The sequence below is a fragment of the Prionailurus bengalensis genome, chromosome A2 (genome assembly GCF_016509475.1).
Source record: "Prionailurus bengalensis isolate Pbe53 chromosome A2, Fcat_Pben_1.1_paternal_pri, whole genome shotgun sequence".
NCBI lineage: Eukaryota > Metazoa > Chordata > Mammalia > Carnivora > Felidae > Prionailurus > Prionailurus bengalensis.
In genome coordinates this window covers 69,284,267-69,302,250 of record NC_057348.1, presented here as the reverse complement: position 1 = coordinate 69,302,250, position 17,984 = coordinate 69,284,267, and the positions used below count along the sequence as shown (strand labels likewise).

General features: G+C 51.7%; 2 protein-coding genes and 1 long non-coding RNA gene across 7 annotated transcripts in view; 2 read left to right on the top strand and 1 right to left on the bottom strand.

Annotated features, from left to right (window-relative positions):
- The window catches only part of LOC122487682 (ral guanine nucleotide dissociation stimulator-like), a 146,373-nt gene extending 142,957 nt beyond the window's left edge, over positions 1–3,416 (bottom strand). For 2 of the 4 annotated variants that reach the window (XR_006298438.1, XM_043588485.1), the window contains exons 1-2: positions 3,071–3,416; positions 1,928–2,121 (exon numbers count right to left, since the gene is read on the bottom strand). Coding sequence is in view for 3 of the 4 variants with exons in the window: in XM_043588485.1 (XP_043444420.1) it covers positions 1,928–2,121; positions 3,071–3,172 (296 nt within the window). In the remaining variant the exon portion in view is untranslated. The remainder of the gene's footprint in view (positions 1–1,927; positions 2,122–3,070) is intronic. The other 2 variants (XM_043588484.1, XM_043588483.1) reach the window with 2 other exon arrangements.
- LOC122487691 overlaps positions 1–17,984 on the top strand; it is a 241,785-nt gene that overhangs the window by 221,861 nt on the left and 1,940 nt on the right. The window lies entirely within an intron of this gene.
- LOC122487684 (ral guanine nucleotide dissociation stimulator-like) lies at positions 7,560–10,330 on the top strand. Of its 2 annotated transcripts, XM_043588486.1 has the most exons (4): positions 7,560–7,770; positions 8,371–8,430; positions 9,371–9,537; positions 9,808–10,330. In XM_043588486.1, the coding sequence occupies exons 1-4, from the start codon at positions 7,637–7,639 to the stop codon at positions 10,230–10,232; spliced, it is 786 nt and encodes a 261-aa protein (XP_043444421.1). In that variant the 5' UTR covers positions 7,560–7,636; the 3' UTR covers positions 10,233–10,330. The 2 variants fall into 2 exon arrangements, with proteins under 2 accessions (XP_043444421.1, XP_043444422.1); XM_043588487.1 differs by lacking the exon at positions 8,371–8,430.

Sequence of the window (17,984 nt, the reverse complement as noted above, 5' to 3'; positions counted from 1 at the left end):
GACGGCAGGCTAATGGAACAGTGATCTGAGACTAGTCCCTACGCCTGGCCCACCTACAGTCTGAGGAAACATGTTCTCTGTGGCATACCCCATCCCATCCACATGCCCACATCTCCCACCCAGAGTCCTCCTCGCCCAGAGGCTCTGGCTCATAGGGCTCACGGTGTTTCCGCCATGAGTAGAGAAGGCGGGCGTGGCGCTGCAGCTCGGATCCCGGCATGTGGACCCCTACATATGCCTGCAGCAACTTCAAGCTGGTGAAGTCTGGAGGCTGGAAAAAGTCCTCGGGGTAGTGATCCAGCCAGGTGCCCAGGATGGAGGAGATGGCCCTGGGGATACAAAATAGCCAGAACAATCACCATGGGTTGTTCCCTCCACTGTTGTCTCAGGACAGGCCTGTGGGACCTGGCCTCTAGGCCTCCTGCTCCTGGACGTCCAGAGGGTGGTTCTATACGTTGTCCACCTGTGATTTGGCAGTCCCGCCTACGAGAGTTCTGGTCACTGAAGAGGGACCGTCAAGATTCTGTTTGACGGGAACCCCTTAACCAATGATGTGGTGGTCTCTGTCCTTCTTGGGGAAGCCAGCCAGACCGCTCGGTGTCTCCCCCTGCCTACCTCCCACCGGAATTCAAGTCCGTGCGTGAGTGGAGGGGTGGTGTTGGGGTGAGTCAGTGCCTTCACTGCATACCCTAGCGCTCCATGAAAATCTGCACCAATACAGGACAAGCGGACTCTGTCTCTTACCTGGGCTTGCTGGGACCCTCCTGATGCCTTCAACGTGACGACCTGTGCCTCTGTGCTGCCTCATGCACTCAGTGCACATGTGGGTGTCATCCCGCTGACACCGTTCTCCCATCGTGTGGGTGATATGTGCTCCTTGAGCCCTCACTGTGTCTCCTGTACCCTTGCTAAGCACGCACCGTGGATGTTCCCCAAGGTGGTGAGCGTGATGCTCCCCAAAACCGTTATTCTGGGTCCCCTGATGGGGTCTAGGCAAGGCTGTGAGTGGGAAGGGATGGGGTTGGACTCTCTAAAGGGAGGACGCGGTGTCTGGCGCCCTCTGTTGTCTCCTTGTGCCCACAGCCCTACCTCTACCACACAGGACAGAACCCCTTTCCTTGCCTCCAAGAGAAAGCCCTCAGAACTTTGCCCTCTCACAGGACTCTCAGACGTGTGGGATGCTGGGTCCTGCAGCCCCTCCCACGCACAGTCTCAGCACTGCCCTCTTGGAGAAGGAAGGCCCTCCAGCCTAAGCTCAGCCTACTCACAGTTTCTCCTGCTCCCGGGTTCCGCCATCCTCCTCAGCCTCTGAAAGGAAGCATCCGTATCTGGAGGAGGCCAGAAGGACATCATATGAGCTGTCCTGTGGATGCTACGTCTTGTCCTATCCAGAGTCCGTGACTGCTGACTAGAATGGAGCTCTGGAGGGGAGGGTACAGTCCGCTCTGCACATTGGATCCCAGTCAGCTCCTACAGAAGTGCCTGCACCTAGTGGGACTTCCTGCGTGTTTGAAGAATTAAGGGACCCAGTCAGCTCCATCACACATATTGGTGTGGGTCTGGGCGTGCTGCTCATCCTGGGCATCCTTGACTGGTTTGAGCCAGGACTCAGACACACAGATAGAGCCTCCAGTCTCCTTTTCCAATGGGAAAACAGCCCAAGTCAACACCTGGCGAGAGTGAGGGATGAGGCAGAAAGTTGATCATGGGGAAGAGGACAAAGATGACCCAGCAGAGACACAGACCTGCCAGCAGAGCTTTCCTCAGGCCAGGGTGACTTTCCCTGCAGTGCCCCCATTGAGTACCTGGAGTTATTCTACCCCGATCAGAGGAACAAATGGAGACTCAAGGATGTTTGGTGACTTTCCTTAGACTCAAAGCTTTAAGGGGCTGAATCACACTGGGCTGTGAAGGGCAGGGTGCTCACCTCATAAACAACACTTCCAAGACCTTTTGGGTGGTAGTAAAGGTTGTGTACGTGCCCAAGAATGTGGAGACATATGTGGGGTCTGTCCCCAGGAAGGCGGGCACGAGGTGTTCCACTCGCTGCTTCAGCAGGCCTGCATCGATGGTCCACCGCACACAGTTCTCATTATCATCCCCGGGTGTGACCTTTGTTCCCTGAGGTAGAACACAGGAAGGACATAGAATCAGACACAGCACTATGGCCAACAGGAGGACTGGAGTCCAGAATGCACCAAACCCCCAGACCCCAGTGACTTTGTGAAAGCCTGAGACGTGGGTGCCCAGAGTAGGAAAAGGATCTTGGCATTCACACGAGAATTTGAGGTGGGAAATGACTGAACATATTAGGTTCTCAGGTCAGATTTCTTGATGAGTATGGACAGCAGCTCCCTGCATTAACAGCAGTGTCCCTGTGATTTCTAACAGCACAGTCCATTCTGGGGATCCGAAGACAGGGACTTTACCTGGCAAAGGTTGGATCAGGATAATAGAACATGTAGGATGTTCAGTGCAGCACTGTGATATGGCAAGAGAAGGGAATCATGTCACAGTCCCTCATTTGTGAAGGGCTGAATGGGTGAGGTGAGTGGTCACATTTCCAGAATGTTGTCTAGGTGGTAAGGCCCTTGCTCCTGATCTGGAGGGGCCCCAGGGGCGTGTTGCTTGGCCACCAAAGTGCAGAGCAGTAGACATAATGCAATGAGCCCCATGTCCTTTGGGTAAAAACTCTCCCTACTCCTCACGAACGTGTGTCAGACGTGGAGAAGTTGTGGAAGGATGGTCGGGCGAACCGGGACCCCTGGGAACGTTCGTCGGGGAAACGTGTACAACAATGCCAATATATTCTAGACAGAATGGGACGTGAAATGGTCTCACGCCTCTTTTCTGATCTTCCTCCAAATAAGTGGAGAGTGACGTTGCGTCTGGCCGTGGCAGGGGCTGGGCCCTGCTGGCATGTTTGGGGAGCAGATGGGGTTCCAGGTTCATCTGGGACCAGGAGTCTCCGAGAGCTACCAGGGGAGCAGCAGTGTGTTTTCTGGGCCCTGGGATTCTTTGCATTGCCTCTGGGCCCTTGGTGTTGGGTTTCCCTGGTACCTGCACTCACCCTGAGCCAGCGGGGCTTCGTGCTGATGGCATGGGGCTTCCTCCTTTCCTTCAGGGAAGTAGAGCAGGGGCTCTCATCCAGCTTGTCCTCCATCTGTGGCATGTGGCTCTGTAAAGACAGTGCCCAGCAGGCAGGCAGGCGGGCAGGCAGGCAGGAGTCCTCAAAGCCGTGTCTGCTTGCTTTCGCTTGTCCTCAGACCCATATGAATTCATTCCAGATATGACACCACAGTGTGCACTCACCTCCCCCACGGAGGAGAAGCAAGGTGGCATGAGGGCCTTGGATTCAACCTGTTACAGGTTAGAGGCACCTCAGAGATCCCTTACTCTCCTTCCCAGCATGACATGTGCATGGCCGTGATGGGTCCACCAGTTGGTAGACTGCCATTGAACCTGCTCCGGTCCCGGGGAGGACCGGCCCCCATGTCCCCCTTTCCCCGAAACTGAACATGAGGGGATGGGGGTGCCCAGGGAAGGTTAAGAGCTATGAGCTGACCTGACCTGGCCTGCTCCAGGCTGCTCTGTGTTACCTTATGTGACCTCCTGGAAAACATCCTGAGGCATCGCCAGCGTGGGTCAAGGAAACCTCTCCAACATCTGAGTAATCCTGCGCACTGGGGTTTCTGGCATCCAGAGCCCCGGTACCTGGGAAAACAACAAGAGAACATCCTAAAGTCTCTGTGTCTGTAGGCAAGTGAGCCTGGTATGGGACCTTCCTAGAACATGGGTGCCAGGTTACAGGAGTTCCAAGCTTTCCTGGGGCCTATTGTGAGCAAAGTGATGTCACGGCCTAGGATCCACCTCCTGAGTCCCCCTCTGGGATAACACCTTTGCAAATAGTCCTCTCTTTGCTGACTGCTCACCCCCATTCTCCATGAAATGTCACATCGGTACACAGTTCCACCAATGCACCCCTCTCCACAGTCCCCTGAGAAGTTCTGGGGGCAGCCAGGGTCCCAGCTGTGAGACGTATCTGGGTTGAGACAGAACTCTTCTTTCTTACCTCTTTCTGGTCCCAGATTCGCGACTGTGCTTCTCAGGGATGGTCCGTGTCTTTTCCGCCCAATGGAGATCATTCTAGCATGTCCTCAGGATGTCCTCAGGCATATGTGGGATGATACCTGTGAAATTGGAGCAGCGGTGTCACCTGTTGGAAGTTTATCCAACCACATTGACTTCAACTTCTCACCTCCTCTGATTCTGCTGCTCCTCTGATCCCAGCCCACAGTCCTTCGGGGTGTGCGTACGTGCGTGAGTGTGTGTGTGTGTGTGTATGTGTGTTTACCAGTGCTTGTTTTCTGGGGTCCCAGGAGGTCACATCCCCACCTAGGGAAGGATGGCCAAACATTTCCTAGGAGCTTAGGTTCTCTACTTTCTATAGCAATCCCTACAGAAGGGATTGGAGTTGGGGCCTAGTAGGACAGAACTCTCTTTTACGTAGACTTTGTCAGTAGTGTGGCACGAGCCATTCCCTGCCTTTCCACTGGGTACATACAATGGGGACAGAGTGGCACTCAGTGGGTTGCCCTGGCCTGGGGGTCCTCCTCAGGGAAGAACGTGCTGGGATGTCTTCTGTGACGCTCCTCTTCAGCCTCACCCCCACGCCACCTCCATGTCTGCACCCAGTGACAGTAACACACCCTTTTCCAGACCCCCTTCGAAATCCTGGGTCAAATCCAGGACCCCATTTTGAGGACATGAAGTTGGGGTCATGCCTGTTTCTGACTCTCTACCCGTCTGTGATTCTGGGCAAGGCACTGACCCTAGCAGAGTCTTCACTTTCCCCTCCCCTCAGTGGCTCCCTGGGATGCCCACATCCTGTAAACACATCCTTGTGGGATTTCCTTCCTGGAGTGTGGTATGGACGTAGTGTTTGATTTCTGTTGCAAAGAAGATGGCACCGTGGCCCCAGACCAAACACGTTTAGGTGATAAAATTTGCATGGCATGGCCACGTGCTCACTGTCACTCTCTGTGTTGTCTCTCAGCTCCTCACAGTGGGGACCAACCCCCGTGTTGAGTCGTGACACGGACAGGTACACACAGCCTAGCCCTGAGAGACAACAACAGACAGGGAAGAACTAAGGCACTCGATGTGGACTGAATCCTGCCACCACCCTGAAGTGGGTTCAGGGGTTGAGTGAAGCAGGTTCTGTCTGAGTGATGACAGCAGCCCCAAGCTCCTGAGAGGCTCTGGCAGGAGCCCTCCGCTGAGCCCTGCTGAATTCCTGGTCCCCTGGGCCTGTGAGGTGGGAAGTTTATGGGGAAGCCACTAAGGGTGGGGGAATATTGTCCCACGGCACTAGAGCAGAGTAGTGACAACGTCCTCCTGCCCCAGGCCCTGGCCCTCCTCACCCTCCCTCTCTGCTGTCCTCCGCAGCTCTTTCCGGTCTCCCTGGTCTCCTTTCACACGTCCCCTCTGAAACAACGACCCCTGCCTCCGAGTGTCTGCCCCACTGTGCCTTCTGCCGGGATACATTCCCTCGGACTTGAGCAGGGCTGACTCGTTCTTGCACTGCGGCAAGTAATATTAACGTTTCCTCAGCACAGCCTTGTCAGACCCTCCCCTGGTGGAGCTCAGGACCCAATTGTCGCACCTTGAATTTTTCTATGGAGTCCTTGCTCATGTCATTCCCATTTTTGTTTCATGTTCTTTCCATCTTCCTGGCTAGTCCTTGAACTCCTAGAGGGAAGACGTGGCTGCCTTACCAGCACTGGCACTATGTGACTGCTCAGGTGCTCATCCCGGGGACTGACTGAGGAGGTAAAGGCATCCCACCCACCAATTAGCAGCTCAGTGATTGTAGCCTAATTTACCTGGGTCATTTTCCAATACTTATTTTATCATATATCTGTTGAGTCCACTCTAGTCGTAATTTGGGGCGTGAAATCACACTCCAAGATCAAGAGTCTCATGCCCTACTGACTGAAACAGCCAATTTTCATGGAACTAGACTGATGTCTAAGTTACCTTGCGGGTTAACATTTCGTACGTGTATTAGGTTATGCTGAATTACCAGAGAACGCGCCACATTTCAAAAAGCATGTCCCCATAGATTTCCTCACATGACAGAGCTGGGTGTGTGTTTAGATTGGAGACTAAAGTCCTTCATGTGGTCATTGAGGACCCAGAGTTCCTCCATTTTGTCCCTTCTCCCTCCCGAGGTTATCAGGTACTTGCACAACCAGCAGCACAAGGGGCGATAAAGGGGAAAGAGAACAAGGAAATGCACCTGGGAGAATGTTATCAGCCTGGTCTAGAGTGCCTAAAATATCCACCTATTCACTCATTCCTTCTTTTAAAAGCAAGAACTTTTCAGTAGTGATCTGTGAGAACCTATGTCCCACAAAACATAGAAAATGCATCCCTAGATATACACCACAAAACATTGAAGGTAATTCTGAAAGGGCTGGCCTATGCTGGCAGACCTCATCCTGTTCTGTGTCCTTCACCTTGACCACACCTCCTCCCCTTGAGCCACCCCTCCCCCACCTAACAGAAATGGGACCCTTCCCCAGCCAATCAGGTGAGGCCATAGCCATTACCTCACCAACTGCCCTTAGGGGAGTTGGTGCTCTTCTTGAGCCACCCCCTCCCCCACCTAGTAGAAATAGGACCCTTCCCCAGCCAATCAGCTGAGGCCATAGCCATTACCTCACCAACTGCCCCTAAGCCCCAATAAAACCTTTCTGCTTTGGAAACTTGCTCTCCCTGGTATCTCACCACTGCCTCTGTGCAGGTAGGGAAGTCAGCTCTAACTAGCTCGAATAAAGGCTCCTTTGCTTTTACATCGGACTCGGCTCCCTGGCGGTGTTTGGGGATCACGATTCTGGCCATAACATTTGGGGGCTCGTCCGAGATCCCCAAGACCCCCAAGGGACCCCCATCCCATAGCACTAGAGCAGTGACAACGACCTCCTGTTCCTGTCTCCTGATTTGTTCATTTTGGCCACTCTGACTGGCGTGACGTGATAGCTGAGTGTGGTTTTGATTTGTATTTCCCTGATGGGGAGCGACGTTGAGCATCTTTTCATGTGCCTGTTGACCATCCGGATGTCTTCTTTAGCGAAGTGTCTATTCATGTTTCTGCTCACTTCTTCAGTGGATTTTTTTCAGGTGTGGAGTTTGGATACGAGCCCTTTGTCTGATATGTCACTTGCAAATATCTTTTCCCAATCCACTGGTTGCCTTTGAGTTTTGTTGGTTGTTTCTTTTGCTGTGCAGAAGCTTTTTATCTTCATGAGGTCCCAATAGTTGATTTTTGCTTTTAATTCCCTCGCCTCTGGGGTCGTCTGATCGGAGATCCTAACGTGATCAGCCATTTCCTACCTCAAATTCTCGTGTGAATGCCAACATCCTTCTTCGGACTCTGGGCACCCAGGTCTCACTCTTGCCACAAGTCACTGACGCCTTGGGGGTTTGGTCTGCATTCTGGACCCCAACCCTCTTGATGTCCAAGGTGCTGTGTCTGACTCTGTGTCCCTCTTGTGTTCTACCTCAGGGTATGAATATCTCACCCATGAATGAGAATGGGAACTGTGTGGAGTAGACCATCGAAGGAGGTTGGATGCTACTGGAGCAGCAAGGGGAGCACCTGGTACCTGGTTTCATGGGTAGAGACCCCTCCTACATCTTCACATTCTTCAGCACGTATAGAGCTTTTGCTACCACCCAGCAGGTCCTGGAAATACTGTTTATGAGGTGAGCACCCTGCCCTTCACAGCCCAGTGTGATTCAGCCCCTGAAAGCTCTGAGTCTCAGGAAAGTCACCACACGTCCTGGCGTCTCACTTTGTTCCTCTGGTCCGGGTGGAAACACTCCAGGTCCTCAGTGGGGGCACTGCAGGGAAAGTCACCCTGGCCTGTGGAAAGCTCTGCTGGCAGGGCTGCGTCTCTGCTGGGTCATCTTTGTCCTCTTGCTCATGATCAACTTTCAGCCTCATCCCTCACTGTCACCAGGTGTTGACTTGGGCTGTTTTCCCATTGGAAAAGGAGATTGGAGGCTCTATCCGTGTGTCTGAGTCCTGGCTCAAACCAGTCAAGGATGCCCAGGATGAGCAGCACGCCCAGACCCACACCAATATGTGTGATGGAGCTGACTGGGGCCCTATCATTCTTCAAACACGCAGGAAGCCCCACTAGGTGCAGGCACTTCTGTAGGAGCTGACTGGGATCCAATGCGCAGAGCGGACAGTACCCTCCCCTCCAGAGCTCCATTCTAGTCAGCAGCCAGGGACTCTGGATAGGACAAGACGTAGCATCCACAGGACAGCTCATATGATGTCCTTCTGGCCTCCTCCAGATACGGATGCTTCCATTCGGAGGCTGAGGAGGATGGCGGACCCCGGGAGCAGGAGAAACTGTGAGTAGGCTGAGCTCAGGCTGGAGGGCCTTCCTTCTCCAAGAGGGCAGTGCTGAGACTGTGCGTGGGAGGGGCTGCAGGACCCAGCATCCCACACGTCTGAGAGTCCTGTGAGAGGGCAAAGATCTGAGGGCTTCTCCCTGGAAGCAAGGAAAGGGGTTCTGTCCTGTCTGGTAGAGGTAGGGCTGTGGGCACAAGGAGGCAGCAGAGGGCGCCAGAGGACCACGTCAGCCCCTTAGAGAGTCCAACCCCATCCCTTCCCACTCACAGCCTTGCCTAGACCCCCATCAGGGGACCCAGAATAACGGTTTTGGGGAGCATCACGCTCACCACCTTGGGGAACATCCACGGTGCGTGCTTAGCAAGGGTACAGGAGACACAGTGAGGGCTCAAGGAGCACATATCACCCACACGATGGGAGAACGGTGTCAGCGGGACGACACCCACGTGCACTGAGTGCATGAGGCAGCACAGAGGCACAGGTCGTCACGTTGAAGGCATCAGGAGGGTCCCAGCAAGCCCAGGTAAGACACAGAGTCCCCTTGTCCCGTATTGGTGCAGATTTTCGTGGAGCGCTAGGGTATGCAGTGAAGGCACTGACTCACCCCGACACCACCCCTCCACTCACGCACGGACTTGAATTCCAGTGGGAGGTAGGCAGCGGGACACAGCGAGGAGTCTGGCTGGCTTCCCCAAGAAGGACAGAGACCACCACATCATTGGTTAAGGGGTTCCCGTCAAACAGAATCTTGACGGTCCCTCTTCAGTGACCAGGTCTCTCGTCGGCGGGACGGCCAAATCACAGGTGGACAACGTACAGAAGCACCCTCTGGGCGTCCAGGAGCAGGAGGCATAGAGGCCAGGTCCCACAGGCCTGTCCTGAGACATCAGCTGAAGGAACACCCCATGGTGATTGTTCTGGCTACTTTTGTATCCCCAGGGCCATCTCCTCCATCCTGGGCACCTGGCTGGATCACTACCCCGAGGAATTTTTCCGGCCTCCAGACTTCACCAGCTTGAAGCTGCTGCGGGCGTATGTAAGGGTCCACGTGCCGGGTTCCGAGCTGCAGCGCCGCGCCCGCCTTCTCTACTCATGGCGGAAACACCGTGAGCCCAATGAGCCAGAGTCTCTGGGCGAGGAGGACTCTGGGTGGGAGATGTGGGCGTGTGGAGGGGAAGGGGTATGCCACAGAGAACATGTTTCCTGAGACTGCAAGTGGGCCAGGCGTAGGGACTAGTCTCAGATCACTGTTCCATTAGCCTGCCGTCTGGGTGATTTCCTCCTGGTGGGTTCTTTGACTCAGATGACAATGTCTGTGGGAGAGGTTTCCTGCCATGGAATGGCACTCACGGTGATGACACTTTCTATTCTTGAAGCTTTGGCAGCAGCTCTAGAGCCCCGTCCAGACGTGCCTCGGGAGCGAGCCCCCGCTATCTCTGTGGTGCCCACTGCAGCCTCGCGGCCCAGGCTGCCTGAAGCCACCAGTTCTCCTGGAGCTCAGTGCGGGTACGAGAATCGGAGACCCTCACTGCAGCGTCCCCACCAGGGCAGGAGGTACTCCCAGCTCTGGCTGACAGTCAGGAGCTGGAAGAGCCACCTGCCCCTTTGGTGGCCTCAGAGCATGAGCATCCCCCAGCCCCAGCCAGTGGGGTCACGGAAGGGCTGGAGCAACCACCTGCTGCAGCTGAGCAACCAGCCTCAGCTCCCCAACAGCGGCTCATGTTGGCTGCAGCCCCACAGGATGAATTCCCTGACCTTGTCATTGCGTTGTCATTTTAGTATTGGGTATAGAGGTATTTAGTGTACTTATGTACTATTGGTTTATACTTAAAATATAAATTAAGTTTCAAAAAATTTACTCTGATCCTGTGAAATTACAATTTCAAGTGTCAGTACGTACATTCGCAGGATTTTACACCCGTGACCACTATGTACTCCTAGAACATTTCCATCACAGAGACACGTGGACTACTAATCACCCACGGCTCATTCCCTCACCCCAGTCTCTGCAACCAGCGATCTCGGTTTCTGCTGCTTTAGCTCCTCTGGGATTTCCATGTGTGTGCAAACACACAACATGGCCTGTTGTGTCTCGCTACATGACAGGAGACTGATTAATAATTGCTTAAATATTCAACGGCACTAATATTTCTTATGACAGAGGAATAGTCCTCAAAGAACAAAGATTAGGTGAAGCCCCCACTTGAAATATCTTCATTATCTGGCATGAGGACCCTCTGAGGTTTGACACAAGAGCAGAAGCCAGAAGAGAAATGTCTGGACCAGAGCGAATACCTTGAAAATCTGTCGTTTTCCTCGACTGGCCATGGTGATATTGGTCTCACGTGCATATTATAAAAATACCCAAATGAAACCGTCAATATGCCATTGACGCTAATTCTTTAGGCAATAAAGTATAAAGTTCTGAAAGGTTTCCTACAGGTGACATGTATTCAGTAAAGTAAAGATTTAAACAATGAGGACAGGCACCAAGGTGGCTCAATGGGCGAGTTTCCGAGTTGAAATTGGCTCAGGTCACGATCTCATGGTTCTTGAGATCAAGTCCCAAGTCAGGCTCTGCAATGACAGCTTGAAGCCATCCCTGGTCAGGATTCCTCTTCTTGCTCTTTCCAAAAAAATAAATAGGAAACAACAAATACATACGGCAAAAAAAGTATATTCTTTGAAGAAATAATGGCCCCCAAGACATGGTGTCATCTTCACACTCCTTTGGCTTTGAGTGCAACAGGTGACTGTGTTTGTGTTCACGAGTAGTGTGACAGGTTGGGCATTCATCCAGGACTATGGTGTTGTACTGTGGGATGTCGCAACAGTGGACAGGCACAGTCCTGTCCCCTTCTGCATTCTCAGGGGCCACACATCATCCTTTACTCTGCATCTCCAGAAGCTGAATGACTGGCCCAATTCCAATATTTTCTCTCTCATCACTGTACACAAGGGCACATGTGTACCAAACTCTCCCTTTCTGTAGGCGTGTACAACAAGCACAACTTTGGGGACATAATTTATAGGCATTTTTCCGGGGCTGCCTCCAGTTTACAATATCTACAGACTCTTTATTCCGTTGGGGTCTAATGGGAAAATCAGGGACCCCTGGGACTAGGTGGATCCCTGAAAAATCAGGAGGACAAGCCAGCACTGTGGCCATCAGGGTACCTAGGAGTGACCCATGGGGCAGGAAAGAAACCACACTCCCTCATTCTGACCTCCTGCACAGCATCCCTGCCCCATGCCCTGGAACACACTCATTCAGGCCCCATCCCATGACAAACCCCAGCTGCCTGTGCACCTCCTGTTCCATAGCTCTGCTTCTCAGTAGAGCAGCCAGTCCCTGCTTTCAGGCCAGGGGAGGATGCAGGCTGGACCACTGCTGTCTGCTTGCTGGCCCTCCTCCCAGGCTGGGTCGCTTACTCTCAGGAAAGTACCTCTAAGTGCAGATCAGGTCAATGAGTTAAAAGACCAGGACCTGAATGTCTTCATACTGATGACTGAGTGGCAACAGCAAGGACCACTTGAACCTCGGCAAGCCAGAGAGTCCTTTACACAGCACATCAGGAACTCAAGGAGACTGCAGGATGGAGACTCAGTCAAGGCTTTTGATAGCGAGTCAAGCCCCTCCACCCTTCAGGCTCCTCCAGCAGTGACGCCCGGCACCTGCCAGCCCCATCTTTGGGGAGCAGTGTCCCTGTCATGAGCAGCCACACAGCACCCTCTGGTGACCGACCACAAGGCACACAGGAATACTGCAGGGCTCCCTGATCTCCCAGCAAAGAAAGTGCCATTCCAACCGACACATCCTCAGACGATTCCAGGCAGATCAGACACAACTCTCTAAAATCCAATGTTTTTGAGGTGCGTTTCAGGAAGTCTATGAAAAACATAGGTCTCTTCCCAACTGCAGTATTCTGAGATGAATTCACTGAGTGGTGGAGTCAGGCACTGGGTTCCAGGACAGAAAAGGGAGACAAGGTGGCTACCTCCCAAGATGCACAGGGCGTGATGTAGCAATGTGTTGGGAAGCATATATTTATGTCATAGCTCCCTGGGTCTGGTTTAAAGAAAACCTATATCCAAACAAACCATGTTTATGGACTTGTTGGATTGTATCAACCACAAAACATTTCAGAAAATTTGCACACTCTCACTCCATATATCTGCTTACTCTCATCTAAATTCGATCGCATCATCCTATGTTCCCAGGTACTTTTTCACTTATTGGGAGTGCATGATATGCTCTAGAGAGACCGCAGTGACTCGACAACATTACTGGTAGACCTAATAAATGAATTCAGTCATGTTAAGATATGTATGTGGTTGTACATAATGTGCTTCAATTCTACACATGAATATCAAAAGTCTCAGAGAAATTAAGAAAATAATTTAAAATCACTCCAAGAGAAGAAAAAGCTTAAGAGGAAATTTAGCCTACAAACACCTGGGTGGCACAGTCAGTGAAGTATCTGACTTTGGCTAAGGTCGTGATCTCACGATGTTGTTTTGTGCCCTGTGTGGGGCTCTGTGCTGACAACTCAGAGTCTGGAGCCTACTTTAGATTCTGTGTCTCCTTTCTCTCAGTTCTTCCCCACTCATATGCGCGCTCTCGCTCTCTCTCTCTCTCTCTCTCTCTCTGTCTCTCTCTCTCTGTTTCTGTGTGTGTGTGTGTGTGTGTGTGTGTGTTTCCATGTATCTCTCTCTGTCAAGAAAAAACATAGAAAACTTAATAAAGAAAAGAAGGACTTTAACCATGAAGGAGTGAGACCTCTTTCCTGAAAAGAAGAAATCACTGGAGAAAGAATTTGAAAAGACACAAATAAGCAGAAAGACATTCTATGTTAGAGGATCCCAAGAATTAAGATTATCAAAATGTCCACACTACTTAAAGCCATCTACACATTCCCTACGTGCAATCCCTATCAAAGCTTAAGCACGTTCCCAAAAATAGAATCATCCTTCAAGGTGGACAGAAGCACAAAAGGCTCTGAATACCAAAGTCATTTTGAGAAGGAAGAAAACAGCTGGAAGCACCATGCTTTCTGATTTGAAACTAGATATCAAAGCTACAATAACCCAAGCAGTATACTATTGGGATAAGAGCAAAGACAGAGGTCACTGGACCAGAATTGAAGGCCCAGGAAGAAACCCACACATATGTAACCAATTATTTCACAACCAAAGAACCAAGAATATAACCTGAGGCAAAGGCAGTCTCCTCCATAGGTGGTGCCCAGAAACACTGGGCACACAAAAACAACAGGTGCAGAAAAACAACCTGACACCTATTTAGCATCACAAACAAAACAAAGTTAAAATGTATTACAGACTTGAGACCTGAAACCAGAAAGTCCTGGATAGGACCTTGGGCAGGAGGTGTGGGAAATCGCACAACGATGTCCTGAGTTGGGAGATTATAGGGAACGCTTTGCCAAGCAGATCACTGCTCTCTGGCCTTCCTGCAAACAGTTGCAGCAGCTCACTTACCTAGTTGGTGTGTATCTGGGGGGCAGGCGAGACTTGGCTGATCTAGTGCGTGTGTATCTAGGGGTTGGGTTCTGCATGGGCTCACCAAGTCCTTGGACCGTGTTGTCGCGTGGAATATTTTATCCTGTCTCGATGTGGTTCGCACCATGTCTTCAATACGTTCTTTCTACCATGTGGCCCGCTGACGTGTTGCGCATCGTTTGTAGGCTTAATGACTACGGGAGCCTGAGAGCAGCTCGCGGAGACATCCCTTAAACTCCCTCTCACCTCTCTTGACTTGCGTGGAGTCTGAAGCAATCCTTTCTGCTGTCCTTGGCTTGCTGGACAAAGCCAAATGCCAAACCCACGACAATGTTTGGATCTCAGTCTTGACTTGAGTTTTGGGATTTGACACCAGAAGCCAAAGCTACAAAGGAAAACTAAACAAGTGGGACTACATGAAACTAAAAAAACAAGTTCTGCACAGCAACAATATCTTCCACAGAATGGAAAGGCAACATAGTGAATGGGAGAAAATACTAGCAAACTACATACGTGGTCAAGGGTTAAAACACAAAAGATACCAAGAACTCCTACAGCGCCACAATGCAAAAGCAAAGAGCAATGACGGACCTCGCAGAGTCCCGAAGAGGCATTCTTCCAATGAAGACATACAGATGGCCACCACATACATGAAGAGAAGTTCCATGTCACTCCACATTAGGGAAATGAAAGTCCAAAGCCAAAGAGATATCACCTGAAACCTGTCTGAACGGTCTTATCAAAAAGACTCAAGAAAGCACAAGCGTCGGGTACAATGTGGAAGAAAGTGAATCATTGTGCCCTGTTGGTGGCATTGGAACTTGGTGCAGAGGCAGTCGCAAACAATGTAAAGTTTCCTCACACAATTCAGAGGAGAACATTCATATCATCCAGCAACGTCCCTCAATTACCCCCCTAGGTACTACTCGGAACACATGAAATCACTAACTCCTAAAAATACCTTCACACCTGTTATTTTGCCACAGTGTTTTATAATACCCTGGAGGGCCTTATGCCAAGTGAAAGAACTCACACGGAGAAAAACACATACAGAATGCTCGCATATATATGGGGAATCTGAAACAAAAACTAAGAAAACAAAAAACAAAAATCCTCAAAACAGAATGAAACAAGCCCATCAATACATAAAGATGATTGCAAAGGTGGGGGGGGGGGCAGGAATGAGGGAAATAGGGTAAAGGTCAAAAGACATCACCGAATATAAAAAGACCATGTCACCAGGGAAAGGGAGAGTAAAGGTGACTCAATATCTCAAATTCTAGCTTCCTCTATTTCAGAGACCTTACTTCAGTCCATTCCATTCACTAGACCTACGTGAATAGTAACGAATTATCAGGTCTTGGCAGTTTTTGCAAGATGAGTTCTTTACTTAGGATTTGTATCCAAAAGGACAGAGTGCTTAGATTACTAGGTAACTTAGATTTTTCCATTATTTTTATGGTTTCTTGAAGTACCATGATGTCACAAAAACCTCCTTAGATCTAAGTGGACACTTTCTATTACTCTAAACATATGTACATAGCACTAAAACAGTAGAATAAAGGTAAGGTGCATTGTCCATCGCACAAAAGTGATTGTTTTTCTCCTTGTTGTAGCGAGCGTTTGGTGACGAAAAGGTTCCGGGTATCGAGCTCCTTATCAAACTCCATGCGATGGGTTATGCAGAATATAGTAATCATGGTTATCAAGAAACTAATGATCCTCAAGAGAATCATAATATCCTGAATTGCTGACAGAGACAACTCACCCCCCGAGGACAAACCAGATGCTTAGGAGCCTCAGCTGCTCAAAGTGGCCAACACCACACCATCTTACTGAAAACATAGAGTACCAGTCAGCTTGATATGTAAGTTTGGGAAAGCCTCAGTTCTCAGACTTTTGCTTTCGGTGAGGTCACGGTGCTGCCTGCAGGAAGTTTTCATCCGTTGTAACAGCATTGGGACACACTATTGAAATGAGAATTTCCTATGCAACAAAACTGTGTGTTTGGAAAGAACTGGGACCCTGCCGCGGTCCGGACTAAATACAGGACACGGCACCGCAGACACTTACACACATGCACAAACACAAACGCCAACAACCTGACAGAGGTGGAACCCATGCAATGAAAGAGCATTTGCTCAAGACCTCATTTCCAAAGGAGGCTGGGAGACCAGCACCGTCTGCTCAGGTACACATGCACTGGTTTCTAGAGACCCGATGGGCTCAGAGTCACTTCTCCCTCATGCTGCCTGGGGAATCCTGGAGGAGATGTGATTGATTCCTAAGGTCTGAAACTCTTGAAACACAAAACGAATGCAACACAGGAGGCGTTCCACGGACACATGAAGCGCCACGCCCCACGGATATGAAAACCAAAACCCAAAGTCTGCCTGGAACGAGGAGCTTTCCATCCACCTTCCTCGTAAGAGTGCGAAGAAGACGTTCCCACCCAACATGTCCCAAAAAGATGACTTTGAATTCTATCCACAACACCCAGTTCTCTTCAACACACACGTCCAAGTAGGAAAGAGTCTGGACCACCCTCTAAAAGAAAGAAGCGCCACTTATTCCTGGCCCATTGCCTCTGAGTTCATTGATTGAACGCAAATTGCCTTCAGAAATGAAGAGCTCAACAGGGAGTTGCACTACCCCTACCTCAGACCCCAAACGCCAGAGTCCCATTGACTCCCATGATAGAGGACCCCCTTTAGCCACAAGCGGGGTGGGATCTCCCCCGCCTCATCAGAGGGTGAAACTGTGCCACCAGGGGCGGGGCTGGGCAGGGAAGGGCAGCTGTTGTGGAGGGGGGAGGCAGGAGACCTGTGTTCACCTGCTGCTTCCACTCTCAATGGCTTCAACACCTTCCCTGGATGGCCTCCAGGAACTCAGGCCCACCACCCTGACTCTGCCTGGAATGTTTCTCTGGAATCTCAGGTCCCTTGTGCTTCATTTTCACAAGCAGGAATGATTCCTCCTGCTCACGGCCGCGAGTTCCCTGGCCCTACCTTGATATTTTCCCACAACCGCAGGTCCACATTTTCCTTTGTTCGTTCGTTAGTGGGTTCGTTCACACATCCACCCTCCAACCACCAATCCAGTCTGACCTCCAAGGGCACTCAGGGCGCCCCCCCTCTCGATCTGCGCCACTCCCCACCACTGGAGCCTAACCCCCTACTCGATCTGGGGTCCTCCTCTTCCAGGGAACCCAGGTCCAACCCAGAAAGCTCACTCCTGAGTCCTCCAGACTGCAGCCGCAAAGGAGCCCAAGAAGAACCCGGAGCACAAGTGAGGGGGGGGTGGTCATGGAAGGGGAAGACAGAGAGGGGCAGGGTGGAAGGCCACATGGGACCTTGTCACTAGGATCCCTACCTTGGCAGCACTGCGACTGAGGCAGGTCCTGGAGGGAGGCTGTGGGTCTCAGCTGCTCCACCTTTAGGCTTCTCCCAGATGGTCTTTCGGGGGGCCGGGGCGGGGGGGGGGTGCGCATCGCATGCCGTTCTGCCTCTTCCTGTACTGGCACCCCACCAGCGCAGCCAAAGACCGAGGCGCCCGGGAAGCGAGTCCCGCGCCCTGCCCTCTGGCTCCAGGAGCAGCAGGAGCAGTAGGGCCGCCACCCTCCGAGGCTGGAGTCTCATGGGTCCCTGTCTTCTCCACGCAGGCCCCGCCCGCGCTCCCGCCAGCACTACCGCTACCCCTTACCGCCAATGCCATGGCTACCGGGTCGCAGGCGCCAGGCAGCAGCATGTGCCGGTCGGGGGGTGGGGTGGGCGTCAGGCCCTGGCTGGCCCAGACACTTGGGGCCTTGGGGCGGCATTCGGGCTGGGAGCCAGGACTCACAGCACCTCTGCAGCCTCAGCTGTGTCCCTCACCGGGCTCCGCCCCTGACCATGCGCATGCACGGATCTGAACCTGCCCTGGGCACACCTGCTTGGGCCCAGATTCCAAGGGAAAGCAGAGGAAAGCAGGGAAAAGAGGGTTGGTGGAGACCATGAATCAGAGGGAGATTCACCCTCTACGATGACTTTTTATT